Source organism: Haliotis asinina, chromosome 15 (genome assembly GCF_037392515.1).
Source record: "Haliotis asinina isolate JCU_RB_2024 chromosome 15, JCU_Hal_asi_v2, whole genome shotgun sequence".
Taxonomy (NCBI): Eukaryota; Metazoa; Mollusca; class Gastropoda; order Lepetellida; family Haliotidae; genus Haliotis; species Haliotis asinina.
The window spans coordinates 25,929,385-25,950,426 of NC_090294.1; the positions used below are offsets into that span (position 1 = coordinate 25,929,385).

Genomic DNA, 21,042 nt, shown 5'->3' on the forward strand with positions numbered 1-21,042 from the left:
AGAGATTCACCTGCATCCTCAACCTTGTCTTTCGCTTTGACCTACTTTGTAAGTGATTATTTTCTGTCAGTTTTTGTACTATGCCAGACAGTCCCGCATTCCCATCACTTTTGTTGTCCTCACCCACGTAGTATTTCTTCCTGGAAGTACCAACTGACGCCTGGGCTTGGTTTTTTCACACGCTGGCATTCTGTGAAAAAAGCTGCGCAAGGAAACAAATATGTCTGGTCTTTCTGGGGAAAGCCAGTATTCCCACGAGTAGTCTAGATCTGTCCGTTTGCTCTGAGACGAAACCACTGCTAATGTTTGATCATCGAGGGAGAGAGTTTATTTCAATAAATGGGTCATCGGTCCATTATACAGGTACGTTGGTGATACAATGAGTTGTCGAAGCACCATAAAATATACACAGGCTTAGTTCTTGATAGGGTTGGGGTTGGCGGGAGGGGGGTGGAGGGGGGAGTCTCTTGCATGGACCCGTTTTGCGAATCTTAAGAGACGCGAAGATGTCAAAGACACACAGTTCGTGCTTATTGCAGTTTGCGTCGACGGCATGCTTGACGACGCACTCGTGCCTGTTGAAAGTGCCTGCATATTAAACCCAGCCTTCCAAGGTTAATAGTCACCCATCCAAGGACATTCCGACACCAACTGCTTTGTAAAGTGGGATCTGGGCAGAGGACAACCACCACCACGTAGGTCGGAGGTTTACCATGGGCAATACATTTGAAACATCTTTAATAAACGACCTACCACCATCTTATACTTACTACTGTTTTTTTTACATCCTGTCACCAGAATCTGGAAAATAAGGAATTAGATATTGTTGAATGGACATTAATGAAAGTTAGTTATGACACTGGAGACGAATCCACTTTATTTTCAGTGAAATATTCCAATGATCAAATGAACATTCTAAAACACTTCTCATATACTTTAAAACTCCAACAATCTTATAACTGCCATCTTATAACTGATATTTGTCCACTAGATCTGTTAACATCATAACGAAAAGTGTAAAACCCCACGATTATCTTCTGTGCACTACCATTTAAATGTTGTTGCAACCACACGTGCTGTCACACTCGGTTACAGAGAAAGAAAGACTGCCAGGTCTTGGACTATCTTTAATGAGTGAGTTTTTTTTCCGCCGCACTTAGTAATATGCCAGCCATAGGGTGGCCCTTGTAAATAATCTAGTCCAGCCCGGACAATCCCATTATCAACAAAATGATCTACGCAGTTGGGACTGTTCTGTTGTGTACACTACTGGCAAACAAGGATGAGTTGAGCCTGACAATTGACCTGTATTAGCATGTATGAGTGTCAATAACTGGCGCTTGCCATTGTGAGCGAAGGGGTCCCTGGTTGCCAGCGTTCAAGTGTAGTGATACACCGACCACGTGGGAGTCTCATGAGCAAGGCGTGTGCAGCGTGTGGAATCAATTTCATTGTCATGTACTACACGTGCACTAGCCTACACCTGCTCTCCCTTTCACAAACCAAATGGGTTTGCTCATTGCCGTGCACCGCCTACTTCTCGTAAACGCGTTCTCTGCGCTGGTCCAACTTATCCTTGTTTGCCAGTAGATTGATAAACGTGAGGTAGGAAAGGAAGGCCTGGAAACCTTCGCCTTGCACTCACAGTTGTGTGTCCAACTTTCTGGAAACAGAAACCAGGTTTATGAAGACTGTCTGTATCAGTCGCTATTTTGACTGAATTAAAAACAAATACGGTTTTGAAGCAACATTTTAGTCATGTGTTGGTTACAAAATAGTTTGCCCATTATGCTGCTACTGTTGTTTGCTTCATGTTTGTGACCTTGAACCCAACATGCACTTTCCATTTTCTTTCCATGTCAGCTTTACTCTAGCAGGGACTTCAGTAAGAAAATGAGATGAAGATAAATATGTATGTTTTCTCAAATATTGTCATCTAACCAAAAAATGAACACCGGAAGATTCACTCTTCGTGTGTATGGAATGCAAAGGGCAGACGGTATTTTGCACACGACACTGCATTTTCAAGCGGTCACCGGTAAGACCGGTAAGGTAAAAGCGCTGCGGAGAAAATGCAGGATGAAAGTTGGTTCAAGGTGTGCGCTATACTTCTGCTATATCCAACATGTGCACATGCACACGAAGGTAAGGAACCGTTTGTAAATTATGGCTATGCGTTGGGATGATGATGATGATGATGATGATGATGATGATGATCGACTGCTAAATGTAGAATTATTCGATCAATGACTTCTCAAAAGAAAGCATGAGTTGTCAATGTCTCCTTAACAAGCTTCCACCAATCACCCACGTTTAATGCAGATATACCATCATCCATTTGTGTCGAGGTTATCATTTAGTTGAGGGTCAAAATGGAGTTTCGATCGACTTATAGAAATAACAATAAAGAATAGGTACGTGTCCTGAATGGTGACCGATAGGCCAGTCATCCATGATTTTGTTTATATTAACTTTTAAGCGATTGCATGCGATCGGCAAAGCAAACGTGTCCGGCCTTGTCAAGATGTAGAGAGTCTCAACAGAAAACATTCAATTTTCGCAAAGACACGAGGGCCTGTGGGTGGGATCCTCAAATCTGTTCTATGGAGGTAAAAGGGGAGGGGTATCATCAATTTGAAATTGGTAGTGATCGCTGAGTTGGTTAGCAGTGTGTCATCGTACGTCAACTGCGTGGGATGTGGCTCGTATTATTGCAAATCGGGTTGGATTGTTATGCAGCTAGAGGGCTGTCGGTGGAGTCAACCAATCTTTTTGAAAAAACAACAATAAACAAGGATATATATACTATACTATTACACTGTGTTGACAGTGCAGAACATTGTGCGAATTTACTACTGATGTATAGACAGTTTTTTAAATGAGTGAGTTGTTGAATTGGGTTTTTACGCTGCTTTTTGCAATATTCCAGCAAAATCACGGCGGGGGACATCAGAAATGGGCTTTCACTCATTGTAGCCATGTTGAGAATAGAGCGTGACGTCACGTCTATGGTGCCCCAAGGGTGTATTTAATTCTCGCCGAACAGGATGTCAGATATTATGCAAGTCTAATTTAATCCAGGACCTGTATTATCGTGCACCGATGTTGAAATGTTTATGTCCAAACGGAAGCCGTTGTAAGGACGGATCTGCTTGTGTGCCACGCCCCTAATAACGTCCGATGATGAAACGCTTGGTTTTGCTGAGACGTGTACTCGGTATTGCTATTTCTTCCTGTTCATCGATAGGGTTGTGTCATAACGGTTTAAACTGGGTCGAGAATGAATGCGCTAAAATTAAAATAGTGTTCTGTGACATTTGGGGTGAGACTGGGGTCCACTGTAACATGTTTTACTTAACGTCTTGTAATTCGATTCTAGTCGACCACACAACTGATATTCGGTAAGAACTAGTACATTATCATCTTCACTTTAAACGTCAACATCATTAAAAGTTCACTGTCATGTCGTTACATAAAATCTTCATCATAATTTGCTTAATGACACAAGGAAAAATTAGATGAGGACAAATGCCACCAATAGTAGTAGCCATGTTTCCTTCTACATCACATGTAAACTTTTGGCTCCTGAAGTATTTCTTCTTCAAAATGTGTCGTTATGCCTCAGTTTTACACTTGAAAACTTAAGTTAATACCAAGCAACCTTTACTGCATTAATAACATTTCGTTTCGTTTCGTGAAAACAATTACCTACCTATGTGAAAACAGATTGTCCAAACTGTACCTCATTTGTGTCTGTTTAAGGTTTCTTCTGGCACATCACGGACCATCATTACGACCCTACGTACTGGTCTGAAATGCGGTCCTGTAGTGACGAAGTTCCGGTGCGTGGTATCTATGGCGACTACTGGTGCGACTCCCCCTGGCGGCTCGTAAATAACAGCATCAACGCCATGGTCAGCATCAAGGACGATGTTGACTTTATTCTCTGGACTGGGTAGGCATGATATATCAATCATACTACGTTAGTGCAATCAATAATCAATAAGTACAGTACAAGCAAGGATCATACTTAAAGCAAAATGGGGGATTCTAACCGGCGAAAAGCGATTCGTAAACGGATTAAAATAATAATCCAACACGGCCAATTTCAAATCTTTCGCTCCTTAGCCCCAAGTGAACCTATTTTTAAAAGGAGAAATACATTTGTATAGAAATGAAATTCAACCCATGAGAAATTCGATCGTGGTAGATCAGCGTGTAATGTGATAGTATGTTAAACTACTTAGTCTAAATAATCCATTGCAATTGCAACGTTACAAAGTTTATTATGTGAAGGGGGCTGTGGGGTAACCTGGTGATTAAAGGGTTCGCTCGTCACGCCAAAAGACCGGGTTCGTTTCACCACATGAATACAATGTGTGAAGCTCATTTTTGGTGCCCTTGGCCGTGATAATGCTTGAATATTGCTAAAAGCGGCGTTAAAGAATACTCACTGACTCACTCACTGATTATGAAATTAATATTGTAAAAACAACTCCTTTGCTATTAATAGAGATATGCCATAGATTGTTGTATTTAAAGATGGTGGTGGTTTATTTAAACACGAAAGGTGATTTTATGAGGCTGTCCAACTGCAATGTCTGCCCTCATATAAATATTTGGGTGTTGTTGTTTCTTTTGAAAACACTTACCCCGTTCAAAACGCACTGATAACATTGCTTTACAAGCAAAACGGGTTCTTTTGGGTATCCTACGCTCGTTGTCACATATCAAACCATTGCCTTTGAGATTGTATTTTTTTGCATTTTCTATTCCAAGGTTCTCCCAATCCTGATGTATGGTGTCTAAGTTTGGGATTATCGGTTAGTAAGGAAATTGAATCTAACCATGTCCTGGTCTGTAAACGGGTCTTGGGTGTAAAAACAGGAACGTCTAATGAAGTTGTCAGCGCTAGGCCCGGAAGAACGCATTACACCGAATGAATGTCTCTTCGAAAATAATTTTACTCTTTTTAAACTATTTTTCCGAAATAGAACATCAGGTCATGGCAATGTTCAAACTCCATGTATGAAAAACTGTATAATTTCCCGCTCATATTTGCATGTGCATTTGTTGTATTATAATTAGCCAATCAGATCGTCGGGGAAAGTTAAGCCCAGCGCTTACGACCTAGTTTTGCATACTTCCGGCACAGCAGCTCAATCTTTCTCGATTTAGAAAAGAAAAACAAATGCACCTCAGTGGAAGGCGTGTGTATACGCCCCGTACAATCTTCAGAAATATTGACAAAATCCCTTAATACGGGTTAGACCATTAAAATACGATACATTCCTCGATGTGTGCTTATCGTCCGGTTTTTGATCATCTATCCGTCTTTAGTGATAAACCTATATATTACAAAGTACGAGAGACTGGATAGAAAACAGGAACTTAGCTTATTGATTTTCTCACCGTAGTGGGGGACTATGATTACTCCTGTATTTCTGCCGAGTCACAGGGACAACATAGGACATGTTGATGATCAATACGCCAGTGAGACATACGTCCTGAACATCCTGAGACGTATCACTGACGCCTTGAAGACGGCATTCCCGCGGGTCAAGGTCTACTCCACGATGGGGAACAACGACTGGTATCCGTCCGACCAGCTCCCAGGCACAACGCACTTCCTGTACAACGCCACTGCGGAACTCTGGGAAGACTGGATTGGTGATGGAAATCAACTAGAAACCTTTCGTAAAGGTAGACAGGCTTTCTGTCAGGTACAGCGGAGCCGAGGATTAAATGATTCAGTTTTGGTATCTGTGTTGCTCCATCTTGAGTAAGAGGGATATGGATTTCATATTAACGCATATCAAGTTGAAACGTTTCGTAAAGCCACTATCTTGCTTCATATTGATAGTTATTAAATGTACCTGGTTTTACAGACAGTTCCTACGGTATTGTGATGTGGTTTAGTATTTGAATATTATATGTATATTACAGAATTTATTTTAATGTATTGGTGTTCCGGATCTTTCATTGAATTCGAGCGTAATGTAAACATCTGTGTCCCTTAACCGTACCTGGATCCGTTGATAGAGGGTTCGTTGTGATTAATATCCTTTGCTTGTGTGTCCCTTACTACATGAAGTTTAGCATCTGTGACTTTTGGTGTTGAAATAAATACGCCATGTTATAACTGGTGTGCTGCTGGTGTTGAATCTAATGTACTTCCAAACAGTTAGAATCACAGCGGGTTACACCAGAAATGGGCTTCATTCATTGTACCCATGTGGGGAATCGAGCAAACACTTTAGGTTACTAGGCTATACCATCGATCCTTCCAAACAATATTCTGGTATTTTAATCCGTGAATCCCCGATGAATTAATTTCATGCCAGGTGCCTACTACACCGTGAAGACAGCATACGGACTGAGGATCATAGGACTGAACACAAATATATACTACACGTCGGACAAACTGACCGCTGAGATGACCGACCCAACTGGTCAGTTCGCCTGGCTGGAGGAGGTCCTCAAGAACGCCAAAGCTGCTGGAGAAAAGGTAGTAACAAAGCAAAGTATCATTGAAACTGATTTTAGATGATAAAAAAGTAACTTGCTTTTAAAACCCTTAGGAGTACATGCTTTTTTATCACACATGAACGTAAATATTCGGATTTCGAAAAGCATCACATGCCTGACGACGCTCTGGTTTGATTCTATTGTTTGGGGTGTTATGGTGCTTTCATTACTGCTTTCCCTGCTGAAGGTGTTGATGACCGCCCATGTCCCACCGGGCATCCACGTCCCAGGGAAGGTGAAGCGTTTTTACACCCATTATAACATCCGCTTTCTTGACATCATTCGTACATACTCCGACATCATCGTAGGCATGTTCTTCGGTCACGACCACTACGACGGATTCAAACTCTTGCAAAGGAATGATGGTGAGTCGCTATTTTCATTGGTTGTTTGCAAACATCACCATGTTATGCGTCCATAATATCGAGGAATGAAAATAGTAAGAGACAAAACGGCCTAGATCCAAACAAACCAGAGATGCAGATAGGGCAGGTTCCAACATATATTTCCTCAGCATCCACAAATTCCGCCCGTTTGGAGGATCAAGCGTAGCTATAATTGTGTTCTTAGAGCTTAATATTTTGAAAGTGATAAACATGTTTATTATAAAAATATTATCAATCACGATATATTCTGAGTATAATTTTGACATGATATATGTTATATTCCAACAACCAAATTCTGTGGTTGGGATGGCTGTTGCAAACAGCAAACAATAAACACGTTGCTTTTGATGAACCGAATTTGTTTTGTTTTGTTTTGTTTAAATAAAAGATTTAGTCATATGTAGTACTAACCGTCATCATTAAAATGTCGGTAAATATCATTTAAGTCCTTAACGTTTGTCTGTTTGGCAAAATATGTGCATATACGATTTAGATAATTATGCGAAAGTATCTTTACTTAATTTATGGACAGTTGTGCATTATATCCTACTCAGTGGAGCATTGGAAGAATTGCGTTTCGTGTTCGTCCAGGAAGGACATCACAAGATGTTCTTCAGACAGGAGAGGTGGATACAAACTGGATAAACTCTAATCCCTTAGCGCTTTATCAATTTATCAAAGTATCGAACATGATTTCTCAAAAGAGTTAACATGACTGTGCGAGATGATTTGGTCTATACTGGTTTTCTGGGTACATTTAAGGGCGTCCGGGTGTACCAATGTTCATGGCTCCATCAATCACTCCCTGGCGGTATAAAATCCCTGAGAAAAGCGGCGATCCCCACAACCCAGCCATCAGACTTGTCAAGTACAACCAGAAGACCGGAGTCCCACTTGACATCCACCAGTATTATATGGACCTGACTGCTAGCAACAGAAACAACGCCTCTGACTGGAAACTTGAATACAAAGCCAGTGAAGCGTACGGGCAGTCTGATCTCTCAGCAGTTTCCGTTGATAATATCATAAAGTCCTTCAGGACTGATAAGTATCTTCTTGATAAGTATATTAGATACATCTCTGTCCTGGCTAACGAAGAAACTGCCGTGAATGCTTGTGACGAGAAGTGTCGAGCTGAATTAAACTGTGGCTTCATCCACATGACCGAGGATTCGTTCGATTCCTGCTACACAGCAATAGTTGGAGGTTCGGCAAGGTTGTGTTCTTCATCCTTTCTTATAGTCATGTTAGTTTCCGTATACATGTATTATGGACTGCTCTAGAGAGATGTTCTGATTTAGAGAGAAATTCTGTTTAAGATCTATTTCTGAACACAACAATTTGAGAGTCGTTTTTTTTTATTTTTATACTTTACATTTTACATATAAGGACATTTTATATTCTGCAATCCACTTACGTAAATAAAACATACCCAATCAAGAGACTTGTTTCGTCCTAATTATGTCGATCTTACGTAACTCATACTGTCGTAATGGGATCGGGTGGTCAGACTTACTGATTTGGTCTACACATGTCATCGTATCCCAGTTACCTAAATCGATGCTAATGGTGTTGATCACTGGATTTTATGCCCCAGACAATGTAATACGGTCGCAATATAGGTGGAATGTTGTTGTATGCAACTTAAAACTACACTTATTCACTCACTTTGCAGGTCATACGTCATTATGTTAGGGTCGCTATGGTGTTTACAAAATATTGCTGAGCTCGATGTCAAACAACATAAAATGTAGTGCATAATTAATATTTTTACTATGATTTGTACAAATCATATTTTGTTCTTGGAAGACTCTCCGTTCTGTCCTGCTGTGTTAAAGGGATGATACTTATGCTGGGGAACACTGCAATATGAAACAAATGCACTTAAACTATAAATTCATTATACCATACACGATACCAAGAGTTAGTTCCGGCTACATATAACACGCAGATCACAATGTAGAAATAATGTTGTTAATGGACGCAAAGAATCAGAGTACAGCAACTGTCAATAACATTTCATCAAACAAAGGTTTTCAGTGTACTCACAAGGGAAACGAACAAGCCCTAAAGTTCCGGTTGAGGTTAGATATGACTTTCATGTCGTCCTCCGTCAGTTCAAAGTCAAGAATCTGTGAATATCGAAAACATCATCCATGGAAAACTCTGTAAGATGAGGACAGGCAAACTATAGGGCTAACAGGGTTGCGCAACACAGAGAAATTACCTGTTTTTCCACATACTAGCGAAACGAGCAAAGGCTGCAACGTGCTTCCCTAGATTTGGTTCGAAAGATATTTATATCATAAAATAAAATGTCAGAAAAACTAAAGGTAGACACCCATTTCAACAGACTGTGCTTTCAGATTCCTAAAATCAAACAGGAAGACTGGTCAGTTTCGCAGTTTGTTGCGTAACTGTATTTGCGCTACAGCTTGTGGGTAGAATGTGTAAACCCATTTCTAGTGCCTCCCGCTGTGGTGTCGCTGGAACATTGCTGAAAACTTTCTGCTCAGACATGAAAAGGATGCCGTTATTGCACAGAAAAGTAGTGAAGGGAAGGCAGTGTATATGAATGAATGCGGTGGTTCATTTTTTTTTCGAACGAGGTTGAACGGCGTCTAACGTACCTATCAAATAGTTTATAAGAAGCCACCATTTGGTATGTCCAGCAACCAAACTTGTATAGTGTGCTGAACTGTGATTTTACAGTGAGTTAAAGAATATTTACTCATGTTGCGACTTGGGATAACATAACATGTTCCAGAAAAGGCCCTATGATAAAAGTCATAGGGTTTTCCTTATATACCTGTATATTCTCCTTGATCCTCGATGGTGTGACGCTCTTCGGAATGACGGAGGTGTTCCTCTGTATCCCCCAACGCAGTGCAACCTGTGTTCAGGAAGACGACATATTGAATTTAGGAACGTGGCTTGTAATGTTAAAAGATGGAGTTGATGAATGTTGTTTTGACGATCTGACCTTATTTCACGATTTACGGATAATCTACATACGACTAAAACTACCGGAATATATTCAATGAAAATAATGTCATAACTATTGATAATCTATACCTTTAATGAGGTAAGTAGTTAAACATCGAAGAGAGCTCGAGGTCCTTCCTCCCGTGTTACACTTTGCTGCAAACCTCTTTAGGATGGTGCTCGTGAAAAAACGGATTAGAATTGATTTTCATCGAGCCATGCTTGTCGTGAGAAGCGACTAGAGGTACTGGGTGGTCAGGCTCGCTGACTTGGCTGGTTCATGATAGATTGATGTCCATGCTGTTGATCACTGAATTGTCTGATCCAGAAAAACCGCTGTCATTTAGCGGGAATATCGCTGAGTGCGACGTTATAAAACAAACTAGCCAACATGAAGATGAATTGACTAGAAGTTGAGAGTACATGATTGTTCTTATTTTCTATGGTCCCAATTTACCTGTGCTGCCGTTTTACCATACTTTCTGCCTAGTTCCTGTAATACTGGGTCGTTGATGACAAGTGGACGATCCTTCACTGACCTGAAATACATGTAACGGTACGTATAAGTAATACAATAAACTCGGTGCGCCTAGTGGCAGCAAGAGTTGTATACTCCCCAGGGAGTTGAGATTGATAATACGATGGGACGCTGACATGGACATCTAGTGATCGATGGAAACAAATACCAGCGTCTTGAGCAAGCAATAGTTGCATGGATATGTGCGCTATATAATATCCTATAATAATATTATTACTACTAAACGCCAGCCCTTATGATTACATATTCGTTGTAGGAGATCAAGCATTGTTTTCGGTTTACCTTTGGTCAATATTGATGTGAATGAATGAAACGTCATTCAACTGAAAATATGTCGAAAGTATCCATTTCCTAACGCTGGGACTCTGACATACGGAGAGGTTTACTTATTCTTATAATAGCGAGGTGACTTACTGAAAAGCAGGGTTGTCAGCTGACCCAAGGGGTGCGTATGCCGTGATCGTCACCCCTCTATCCTTGCAGAAGGATATAAGTTCATCGTTGGTGAGATACGGAGACACTTCAATCTGAAAAGTATAAGAAATACGTGCACAAGATTAATGACATCGTGATGAACTCGTCAACGGTCCTGAATTTTGTTGTTGTTGATGTGGTTGTTGTTGATGTTAGTTTTTTGAGTGTTGTTTTTTTGTTTTGCTTTGTTTTGTTTTTTGTATTGTTTTTGTTTTGTTTTGTTTGTTTTTTGTTTGTTTGTTTTCTATTTGTTGAATTGTATTGTTTGTATTATTTGGGGGGGGGGGAGGGGTGTTGGTGTTTTATTTTGTTTTGTTTTGTTTTGTTTTGTTTTGATGTTTTGTATTGTTTCCTCTTTCCTATTAAATAATAGAGCGTGGACCAGACAATCCAGTCGCTTGCATCATGATTATCGATATACACAGTTGGGATACGATGGCATGAGTCAGCCTCAATGATTTGATGACATATGGGATTACTTACGGATTTAACCACTGTGAGACAAACATGGCATATTTCCAACCCTAAGCCATACATTCTTCGTGATGGAAGAACGCAATGTGTATACACCCATGAAGTACAGACGATGGATAAAGTACAGAATGTTCACTGAAATCTGTTTTGCTAACATTTCGAAACTCTCGAAAAAGATGAATGAATGTAAATGGGAGTATTTTAGGTTTTGCATATTTCAAGAAAGACTCAGATAGTTTGAAACACAGGACATGTTTGTTCGGCAATGTAGCTCAAATTACCGTAGCCGATCACGTAATATATACAACACAACTCATCGTCAAAGAAAGATACTAACGTACAGTGAGCATTGACTGCTGAATATTTTCTGGGTGGGGGACAAGCAGTTGTCACTAAGGTGCGATAATCCCCCACCGTAAATGATCAAATCAAACTTATTAAGTATATATGTGAAAGTCGTAGTACATAATGAAATTAAATGTCTTGATATCGTGTTCTTAAGTTGTTCAACACTCAAATATTTGCAACACTCACACTGACATTGACATGAATGTCATGGTGTATGAAACGTCCAAAGAATAGTAGTAAAGACATTGGTTATCAAAAAAACATCCGAGAGAAGTCTTGAAAGTGTATGAACAAAGTCTAGTGATCCGTTCTTGAGATACCTTGTTGACAGGTTTACCTTGCAGATTTTTTTAAAAGTCGGTGTGACCTTGACACCTACACGAAGGTCACCAAACTGGTGTAAGCCATGCGCCTTCCCTATATGGATTTTGGTATTACACATGAAGAAAATATAGTTAACGGTTCTTGAGATATCTCACTGACCAGCGTAATATGCAGGTTAACATGCTGAAATCTTCCAAGTGCCTCTGTTACCCTGAAAATTAGGTGAAGGTCACGCAAATCGACTGGGCTCTGAGCCGTCCCTATATTGAGCGTGGAATCAAATATGAAAATACGAGGGTAAAACGTAAAAGTTTCTTTGTGACCTGAAATGAAGGTCACCAAAAAGCTGGGACCTTTCACTTACTGTGATGAACCTGGGTACCAAGTATGAAAAGAATCTAGTCAACAGTTCTTAAGAATTCCAATTTGTAAGTTTGACCGTCCGGACGGACGGAACCGAATGCTATATCCCCTGCTTTGCACTAAACGCGCGGTGGAGGATAATAATGGAGCTTAGTGGGGTTATCATAAATGGTAATGCTTGCAATGATACAAGAAAGTACAATGCAACACGCTTATGGACGAAATGAGGGATGAACCGAATTCTCGTTTTGAATTAGCAGCTATATATCCGTCGGAATGCTTACAACGAACTGCGCCTTTAACGAACTAGAATGTGTGGCCCCTTAATTACACTTACAACCGTAATTACTGCATTTCGACACTGACGGACACATTTCAAAATCACTGCATTGTCTGCTAAGTTGAAATTACAGGTTTCAGAGAACTGATGCTGTCAGTTGTGTTGGTAACACATTTGGTAACATACCTGGTTGGTAACGGGTTTAACCTTAAGCCCGTCAGTTTTCAGCAACCGTTCCATTTGCTCTAGGTTAAAGTTGGACACGCCGATGGATCTAACCAGTCCTTTCTCAAGCAAGGGTTCCATTGCCTGTTCTCAACCAAACAATGCATTGTAATTTGAAGTCATTTCATAAAAATAGGTGTAAATTTCTAAATGATTATGAACAAATATATGATTGCATATACGCAGTTGACAGGGTATATACGTTCAATGTGTTAGCCTCTCAGAGTGAGCGAGTGAGTTTGGTTTTACGCCGCCTTTAGCAATATTTCAGCAACATCACGACGGGGAACACCAGAAATGGGTTTCACACATTGTACCCTTATGAGGATTCAAACCGGGGTGACGATCGATCGTTTTAACCACTAGGCTACCCCACCGTCTCTCAGAAAACATCAATAATATACATATGCACGTCTTAATTAACACCATTGGATAGTGCGATACGTTCGTGGTATCTTCAGCTCTACATTGCCTTCCGCCATTTTCGATTAAAGAGCTATACACCTGAAAAATATACATGGATGTTGCGATACTTTCTACCATGCGTATATATCATGTTAGTAACCATGGACGTATGTATATAGAAATAGACTTACTCAGAATATCCGGATTACAATCAAGAATGTGTATAACAATGATACTGTGTCTAAGTTTACGATATCAACATGTACTCGACTGATCTCAGGTTATTGACTTAAAATCTCAACTTAAAATCTCATTCACGCTCATGTTATAAAGGTAAATACTAAACCTGACCTTCCAAGTTTCCACATAGTCTATGTCAGACATCAGTACGTTGCCGTCAGCGTCTCTTGGACAGATTTCATCGGACTCCTTCTCACAGGCAAGAGTACAGTTTAACATTTGCCACTTGAACATTTCAGGTTTAAGCATTTCGGATGACATATGATTTGCGTTTTCTATATTTTAGGAAAAAAACAATTGAAATTTAAAATAGATTTAAAGCAATTCGTTTTAGTTTGGCATTTCAAAGAAACTTTGATGGTAAAGGCATTCTCTTGATATAAAGTTTCATTTCACTTTTGTAATCGGGCGAAAAGGAATGTTCGGGTTAGCGTAGTGTGTACCTTGAAGGCAAACGGTGTATGCATCAGGTAGAGGTCAACATAGGACAGACCCAACTTGTCGAGGGAATCCCTCAGCGCCATCTCCACACGACCAGGTTCGCGGTGGGTACACCATAGCTGATGAGTAGGAAAGAAATAGGTTTACGTCCTATTTGTAACGATGCTGTTGATTAGGTTTGTTGGTTTGTTGGTTTGTTGGTTTGTTAGTTCGTTGGTTTGACACGCGCAGTGTATATGGCCGTGGATGTAAATAATTCAACAGACAATCAGACAGACTGACAGTGTTATCGCCCTACAGAGTTTGGCAGCGATTGATCAACGTGTCATTCAGATTCGTCGTGACCTTCTTTATGCTGTCTGCTCACTGTCCCAATTGTGACAAAAGATGCCAACACGAAATAGTAAATTCCAATTTCGGGCGGACGTGGCTCCGAATTTGGTCAAAAGACAGTGAGCATCGTTGTTAATCAAGTTACAATGCAATATTCGAAAATAACATGGCATACATGTCTGATTATATCACCATTACCATAAAAGTGTTTTGATAATCATTATAATATCAGTGTCACTACAGCAGAATCGGGAAACTTGAGCTACTCAAAGTCAGCCCTTCCAACGGGGTCACATCGAGATGGAAACGTAACGCAATACGATGGCAACACGCATCACGAGGGTTGTACGCAGACACGTTGCCTTCTTAAGACTTGGGCAGCATCTTGTTTCCCGCGCGTCATCTTCGCAAGGTGAAAAATGGTACCGATGGACAGACGAAGCCAATACGAGGATGGCACGAAATCACAAGATGCCGTCTTGGTAGCAGTGCCAAGGGCAAGAGGAAGGCACGTATACATCACGAAAATGAACCTTGCACTGGGTGTTGGAAATGTATTGTCAAAGATTTTTTCTCCGGTGGCGAAGAGACTCTACCGGCGACAAAACAATGCCACTAGATGCCCTTACGAATGGCCCGATTGCTTTACGAGCCTTTGTGAATTTGTACATTTAATTTGCGTTTCCATTTTATGTCAGAATCGGTTTGGCATCTGCATTACAACCAGCATGAGTTGCTCGGCAACATTCTAAAATCAGAATCTTAATGGGAGTCACAGGTTAATCTAATGACGACTGACGTTATGTGACGTCGCGATAAGATAGTTTATGAAGGTGAGTATTTTTATTTCGCTGAAACATCGTCAAAGGCACAGTCTAAGTAAACTTCGTCTCAGTGTATTTCGTTACACTACACCACTGAGTCTAACAAAACCTAGTAGAAAGTCGCGTCAGGTAACCTTTGAGCAATCAATGACAGTCCAATCAAATCCGAGACGGTTAAATAGATTTAACCAATCAGACAACGGCTGCTATTTAGGGATCGGAGGGACTTTCAAATTATTCAGGTCACCGACACAGATCTCTCCACAAACAAAACTCAGCATATAACACAGTTATTTGACCTGCAGTATATACGCTTTGGGGTTCTGTTGACATGGTTACCATTAGCTAACATTTCCGCAAGATAACATCCTTGAATATTGTCAAAAACACTATTTTCAGCGACTGTTTACTCACCGTTGTCATGACAGTACGTACGCCGTGTGCATCACCCGGAAGCTATCGTAAGCTAAATAGCATTCGGAATCGTTCGGGTACGAACCTTTTCGAGATAAAAAGTTCATAAGGGATGTGCGAATGTGCTTTTTCGCGATTTGGTAAGCTGTGTTCTGATTGGTCAATCTCAAAGGTTACCTGACGCGACCTCTCATAAGGTTTTGTTAGACTCAGTAGTGGAGTGTAACGATAAGTACTGTGGATAAGTTTACTTAGACTGGTCAAACGCATCACTTATATCGTTTAGTAGAACTGAATTGTTGATGAATACACAATAATTTACTTTCTCACCTTTGTGACAATGAACAGGTCCTCCCTTTTGACTGTGCCATCGTTGATCTTGGCGTTGATCCCGAGACCTACCTCCGCCTCGTTGTTATAGCACCAAGCACAATCAAAGTGGCGGTACCCACTTTCAATAGCAGCCTTGACTGCCTCTGTAACCTTCCCTTTCTCAGACTGGAAAACATATGTAAGCATGACGATTACTTAATTTCATGACAAGCACATACATGCATGCATGAACATACAGACACACACACAGACACAGACACACACACACACACACACACACACACACACACACACACACACACACACACACACACACATACATACCCTCCACGTCCCTAGGCCAATACTTGGCATACATCGACCGTTGTTGAAGGAGACGTTGGGAACTCCACCTGACATGTCGACTCAGCCACGAAACTATACCGGTAAACTTCCTATTGTCTCCTGAGCCTATCAACCCCCAGTCACATCCACATAAAACCACATATCACATGACGTTCTCCTGAAGATCGCTGCAGGGAAGGTGAGAGTCCCGAGAGCTATGTTTTCCGAAGCGCTTGTAACAGTCTTTTTTTCACTGGGCCCCGGACCATGCAAAGCGTACTGCATGTGGCGCGATCGGGAAACGAATCAGTGTGCAGACAACGCTGTCGAGGTGACCTCGCATGAGCTAGACTTTTTGTGGCTTCTACAGATATGACTGCCAGGTAATCTGCAAATCCACCTTGGTTACGACATTCTTTTTCACTAGCATAGTCTCAAGTTACCAGAGCGATGTTTGTTTGAAACCCAGTCTTCAAGTGTGCAGATGTTTTAAGGCAACCACATGGAAAGTGAAAGTCGTGATAACTCAGTTGTCCCATAACGTAATGGTTCAAGTTACTACACAGGTAAGTTCTACCATAATGTGTATATTAGAATTTATCCTAACCACACGGGGAACAAATTATATTATTCCAAGATCATCATAGGAAATCAGGGGCTTTAAACATTTTACAGATGTGACGAGTCGTTACCAGGTTTGGACGAGAGAACACCTTAATCACTATCTGGCATTATGAATGTTTCGCATATCAAACTACATTGTGTCGAAGAAACCAACGTAAATGTAGGGGTAACCGAGGTTCGACACAGCAGCGAAATGATGACTCAATAAAGTATACCCTAGGCCCAAACATTGCTTCAGACAGTCGTAAGTTCGACACAGCCGCGAAATGACTGAAGAACATTTACCCTAGATCCAAGCTTTTTCTTGAGACAGTTGCAAGTTTCGACACAACCGCGAAATGATGACTGAAGAAAGTTTACCCTAGGCCCAAGCTTTTGCTTTAGACAGTCGTAATTAAGTTCGACACAACCGCGAAATGATGACTGAAGAAAGTTTACCCTAGGCCCAAGCTTTTGCTTCAGACAGTCGTAATTAAGTTCGACACAGGCGTGAAATGATGACTGAAGAAAGTTTACCCTAGGCCCAAGCTTTTGCTTCAGATAGTCGTAATTAAGTTCGACACAGGCGTGAAATGGTGAAATGATATCAAGAAAGTTACCTTTAGGTCCAATCTTTTACTTGAGACAGTCTTAAGTTCGCCACAAAAGTATTTGGCTGTGCAGTATTACACATACATAACAATGTTTACAAGACTTGAACCATAGTGTAAATATTCAACATGGCGGTGGAACGTTGCTCGTCTTAACCCAAAGAACATAGGAGAACACTCAACAACTAATCCTAACTCACAAATTTCATATTAACTTCGATAAAACATGTATAAAAGCTTCGTTTTGTGATGAAATAATTCTAAATGAAGGCTTTTAATCCACATCAAAATTTGCAGACGTGGTAATGTTTATATCATGCCGACCCGTGAAGGTCCCGGGGTAGAATAGGCCTTCAGCAACCCATGCTTGCCATAAAAGGCGACTATGCTTGTCGTAAGAGGCGACTGACGGGATCGGGTGGTAAGGCTCTCTGACTTGGTTGACACATGTCATTGATGCGCAGATCGATGCTCATGATGTTGGTCACTGGATTATCTGGTCCAGACTCGATTATTTACAGACCTCCGCCATATAGCTGGAATATTGCTGAGGGCGGCGTAAAACTAAACTCACTTACTGACTCACTTATATCATGCCACTATATACGTTGCACTGAATGTAGTGTTTACATTATTTACATAGTGTAACCTTGATACTCCCAATGAGTGAGGGATCGAGTGAGTTGAGATGTACGTGGCAATGTTCGAGTGGCCTGTGTTGCCACGTTTAGCAATATTGCAGCAATATCACGGCAGGGGCACACCAGAAATGGACCTAACAGATTGTGCCCATGCGAGGGAATCAAAACAAGGTCTTCGGTGTGATGAGCGAACGCTTAAACCACTAGGCTACACCACTGTCCCTTATTCCCAATGAAGAAATATGCTTGAGATGGGTTGATCTGATCTCCTGTATCCGAAAGCTTTCAGTGATATTATATTGTGAAGTACATTTATCCCAGAGATGATTGTGTGTATCACAGTTCTAAAATACGTCATATTTTCCTCAACCATACCTGAACAATTGAACGTCTTGATTTTTTTGTTGAAGAGTGAGATTTTTAAGAAGGTATTTTTTCCCAGCGAGACTAGTATTGTGAACAGATAGGAGTTATTTACCCCTGAATCTGGGCCCAACAAAGCCGTCAGGCTGGAAATGGAGATGACTAGTGATAATCTGAAATGGTGTCCTGCCATTTATTTACATATTCAAACACATATACAACTGACAAAAAAAGAACATTTATTCCGGAGAGTACGCTGTTGTTATTACACTGGCGTCAGCATTAGTTATACATGTTGTCATCCGCTGTCGATCATGCATACTTTATTAAATGTCATAACGGAATGCGCTGTGTGGAAAAAAAAAACAATATAACCGTAACGAGTTGAAGCATGTACTTTGCCGCCACACAAAATTATTGTTGTTGATTTGCATTAATGGTACGTTAACCCACTGTATGTAAATGCATCGAAAAACAATTAATACATTCGTAACTGTACAACAAGACCATCAGCTATTGCCAATCGCTCACCGCCAGCTACAGTTACAGCTACAGCTACAGCTACATCTGCAGCTCCTACAAATACGTAACACATCCACCATTACTGATGCAAACAAAATTCATGAAATGTCCTACCATGTCACACAATTTCAACTAACACGCATATGTACAACATACATGTACATTACGAAACAGACATGATTCAACACCTCGCACACATCAACCACTGAAACATTTAATCCACAAATGAATAATTGTCTGTGATCCATACCAACACAATGTATCACCACACGGCGCCTTACACGAGTAATCACCAGTCAACCAACCACCATACAACTTCACTTCACTTCACTTCACATGAAGAAGAGACTAGAATCTGTCTCGAAACGTTGTGACCTTGTATAATAAAGACGTTGAACCATAAAGCACTTTTAGTTTGATTCCTCCAACTTCTAAATGCCTTTGAAACAACTCACCATACAACAACTGTATACCATAGATACGTATCCCCACAATACAACCTTCACATACCAATCAGTCCCGTCAGTCTCAAGCCACACCGCTTCAAGCACAACACATCACTTATCACCCTTCATTTACCACCCACACCACTTCAAGCACAGCCTATCACCAGTCACCCTTCATTTACCACCCACACCACTTTAAGCACAGTCTATCACCAATCACCCTTCATTTACCACCCACACCACTTCAAGCACAACATATCACCAATCACCCTTCACTTACCACCCACACCACTTCAAGCACAGCCTATCACCAATCACTCTTCATTTACCGCCCACACCACTTCAAGCACAGCCTGTCACCAATCACTCTTCATTTACCACCCACACCACTTCAAGCACAACATATCACCAATCACCCTTCATTTACCACCCCACATCACTTCAACCACCCCACATCACTAATCAGTCGTTACCCGTACGCTACTTCAAGGACATTTGACGAATAACCCGTCGCTTAAACAGTCATATACAAAGCACCTCGCAGTAACACGCCCATGTACGGAGAGAGAGAGAGAGAGAGAGAGAGAGAGAGAGAGAGAGAGAGAGAGAGAGAGAGAGAGAGAGAGAGAGAGAGAGAGAGAGAGAGAAGCACATACCCATAACCACCACGTACGCACCTTCCACGTCCCTAGGCCAATACTTGGCATACATCGACCGTTGTTGAAGGAGACGTTGGGAACTTCACCTGACATGTCGACTCAGCCACGTAAACTATACCTGTAATCTTCCTATTGTCTCCTGAGCCTGTCAACCTCCAGTTACATAAACCACATATCACATGACGTTCTCCTGTCATGTAGGTCGCTGCGCGGTTGGAGAGAGTCCCGACAGTAATGTATTCTGAAGCGCTTGTAACAGCTTTTCGACTGGGTCCCGGACCATGCAAAGCGTACTATACATGACGCGATCGGAAAACCAGTCAGTTTGCGGTCAACGCTGTCGAGGTGACCTCGCATGAGCTAGACTTTGTGTGGCTTCTACAGATATGGCTGCCATGTAACCTGTTATGAGGCTGTGTATACCTCGAGACTGTGAGGTGAATGGGGTTATTGCTGTTTGGAGTGTGCTGACTGGTGATGATACGTGTCCATGTATGACATAATCAACGAGCTGCGAGTGATAACGGACTATGTCAAAAGTGAAAATATTATTTCATAAATGAGTGCAAATATCAATGAGGTAAAGAATTGTTAATGAAAGTGTGGCCCCCTCATCAACATACCATCTAGAGTGTTCAGTTCTCACCAATATGGGGCAGTGGGGTAGCCTTGTGGTTAAAGTGGTCGTTCGTCACATCGAAGACCTGGGTTCGCTTTCCCACATGGGTACAATATGTGAACCCATGTCTGGTGTCTCTCGCCGTGATTTCACTAATACAATACGCTCTCACTCACCTAACCAATCAGTGTAAATGCATTAATATGAAGATACGCTCCTAAACCATAAAATAGCGTCCATGTCATCTTCCCATTACCCCGGCCCTGACCCACCCTTGGTTCTCCCTGCCTGGGCGATGCAGACAAGGCACTTACTTTGCATACTTAACAGCCGAAGAAA

General features: G+C 41.2%; 2 protein-coding genes across 3 annotated transcripts; one reads left to right on the top strand and one right to left on the bottom strand.

Annotated features, from left to right (window-relative positions):
- Positions 1–2,015: 2,015 nt before the first annotated feature.
- Positions 2,016–8,354, top strand: LOC137265298 (acid sphingomyelinase-like phosphodiesterase 3b). Its single transcript, XM_067800657.1, has 6 exons — positions 2,016–2,145; positions 3,763–3,955; positions 5,459–5,703; positions 6,345–6,508; positions 6,716–6,893; positions 7,677–8,354. Exons 1-6 carry the CDS (start codon positions 2,073–2,075, stop codon positions 8,195–8,197), a joined length of 1,374 nt encoding a protein of 457 aa, XP_067656758.1. The 5' UTR covers positions 2,016–2,072; the 3' UTR covers positions 8,198–8,354.
- Positions 8,347–20,338, bottom strand: LOC137265299 (1,5-anhydro-D-fructose reductase-like). Of its 2 annotated transcripts, none has more exons than XM_067800658.1 (10): positions 20,103–20,338; positions 15,913–16,080; positions 14,014–14,130; positions 13,682–13,759; positions 12,887–13,009; positions 10,852–10,964; positions 10,357–10,438; positions 9,724–9,807; positions 8,964–9,046; positions 8,347–8,776 (listed from the first exon to the last, which is right to left on the bottom strand). In XM_067800658.1, the coding sequence occupies exons 1-10, from the start codon at positions 20,175–20,177 to the stop codon at positions 8,704–8,706; spliced, it is 996 nt and encodes a 331-aa protein (XP_067656759.1). In that variant the 5' UTR covers positions 20,178–20,338; the 3' UTR covers positions 8,347–8,703. The 2 variants fall into 2 exon arrangements, with proteins under 2 accessions (XP_067656759.1, XP_067656760.1); XM_067800659.1 differs by lacking the exon at positions 20,103–20,338 and adding an exon at positions 16,240–16,371 and having other exon boundaries at positions 8,625–8,776.
- Between the last annotated feature and the right edge of the window lie 704 nt (positions 20,339–21,042).

What these genes read in the sequence shown, in the direction of transcription:
- LOC137265299 (XM_067800658.1), bottom strand. Translation starts at nt 20,177, where the DNA reads ATGTCAGGTGAAGTTCCCAACGTCTCCTTCAACAACGGTCGATGTATG. An exon ending in ACTATGTGGAAACTTGGAAG is followed by an intron (nt 13,010 to 13,681) that starts GTCAGGTTTAGT and finishes GGTTGAGAACAG; the next exon opens with GCAATGGAACCCTTGCTTGA. An exon ending in AGGGCTTGTTCGTTTCCCTT is followed by an intron (nt 8,777 to 8,963) that starts GTGAGTACACTG and finishes TTCATATTGCAG; the next exon opens with TGTTCCCCAGCATAAGTATC.
- LOC137265298 (XM_067800657.1), top strand. Translation starts at nt 2,073, where the DNA reads ATGCAGGATGAAAGTTGGTTCAAGGTGTGCGCTATACTTCTGCTATAT. An exon ending in GACTTTATTCTCTGGACTGG is followed by an intron (nt 3,956 to 5,458) that starts GTAGGCATGATA and finishes GCCGAGTCACAG; the next exon opens with GGACAACATAGGACATGTTG. An exon ending in CCAAAGCTGCTGGAGAAAAG is followed by an intron (nt 6,509 to 6,715) that starts GTAGTAACAAAG and finishes TCCCTGCTGAAG; the next exon opens with GTGTTGATGACCGCCCATGT.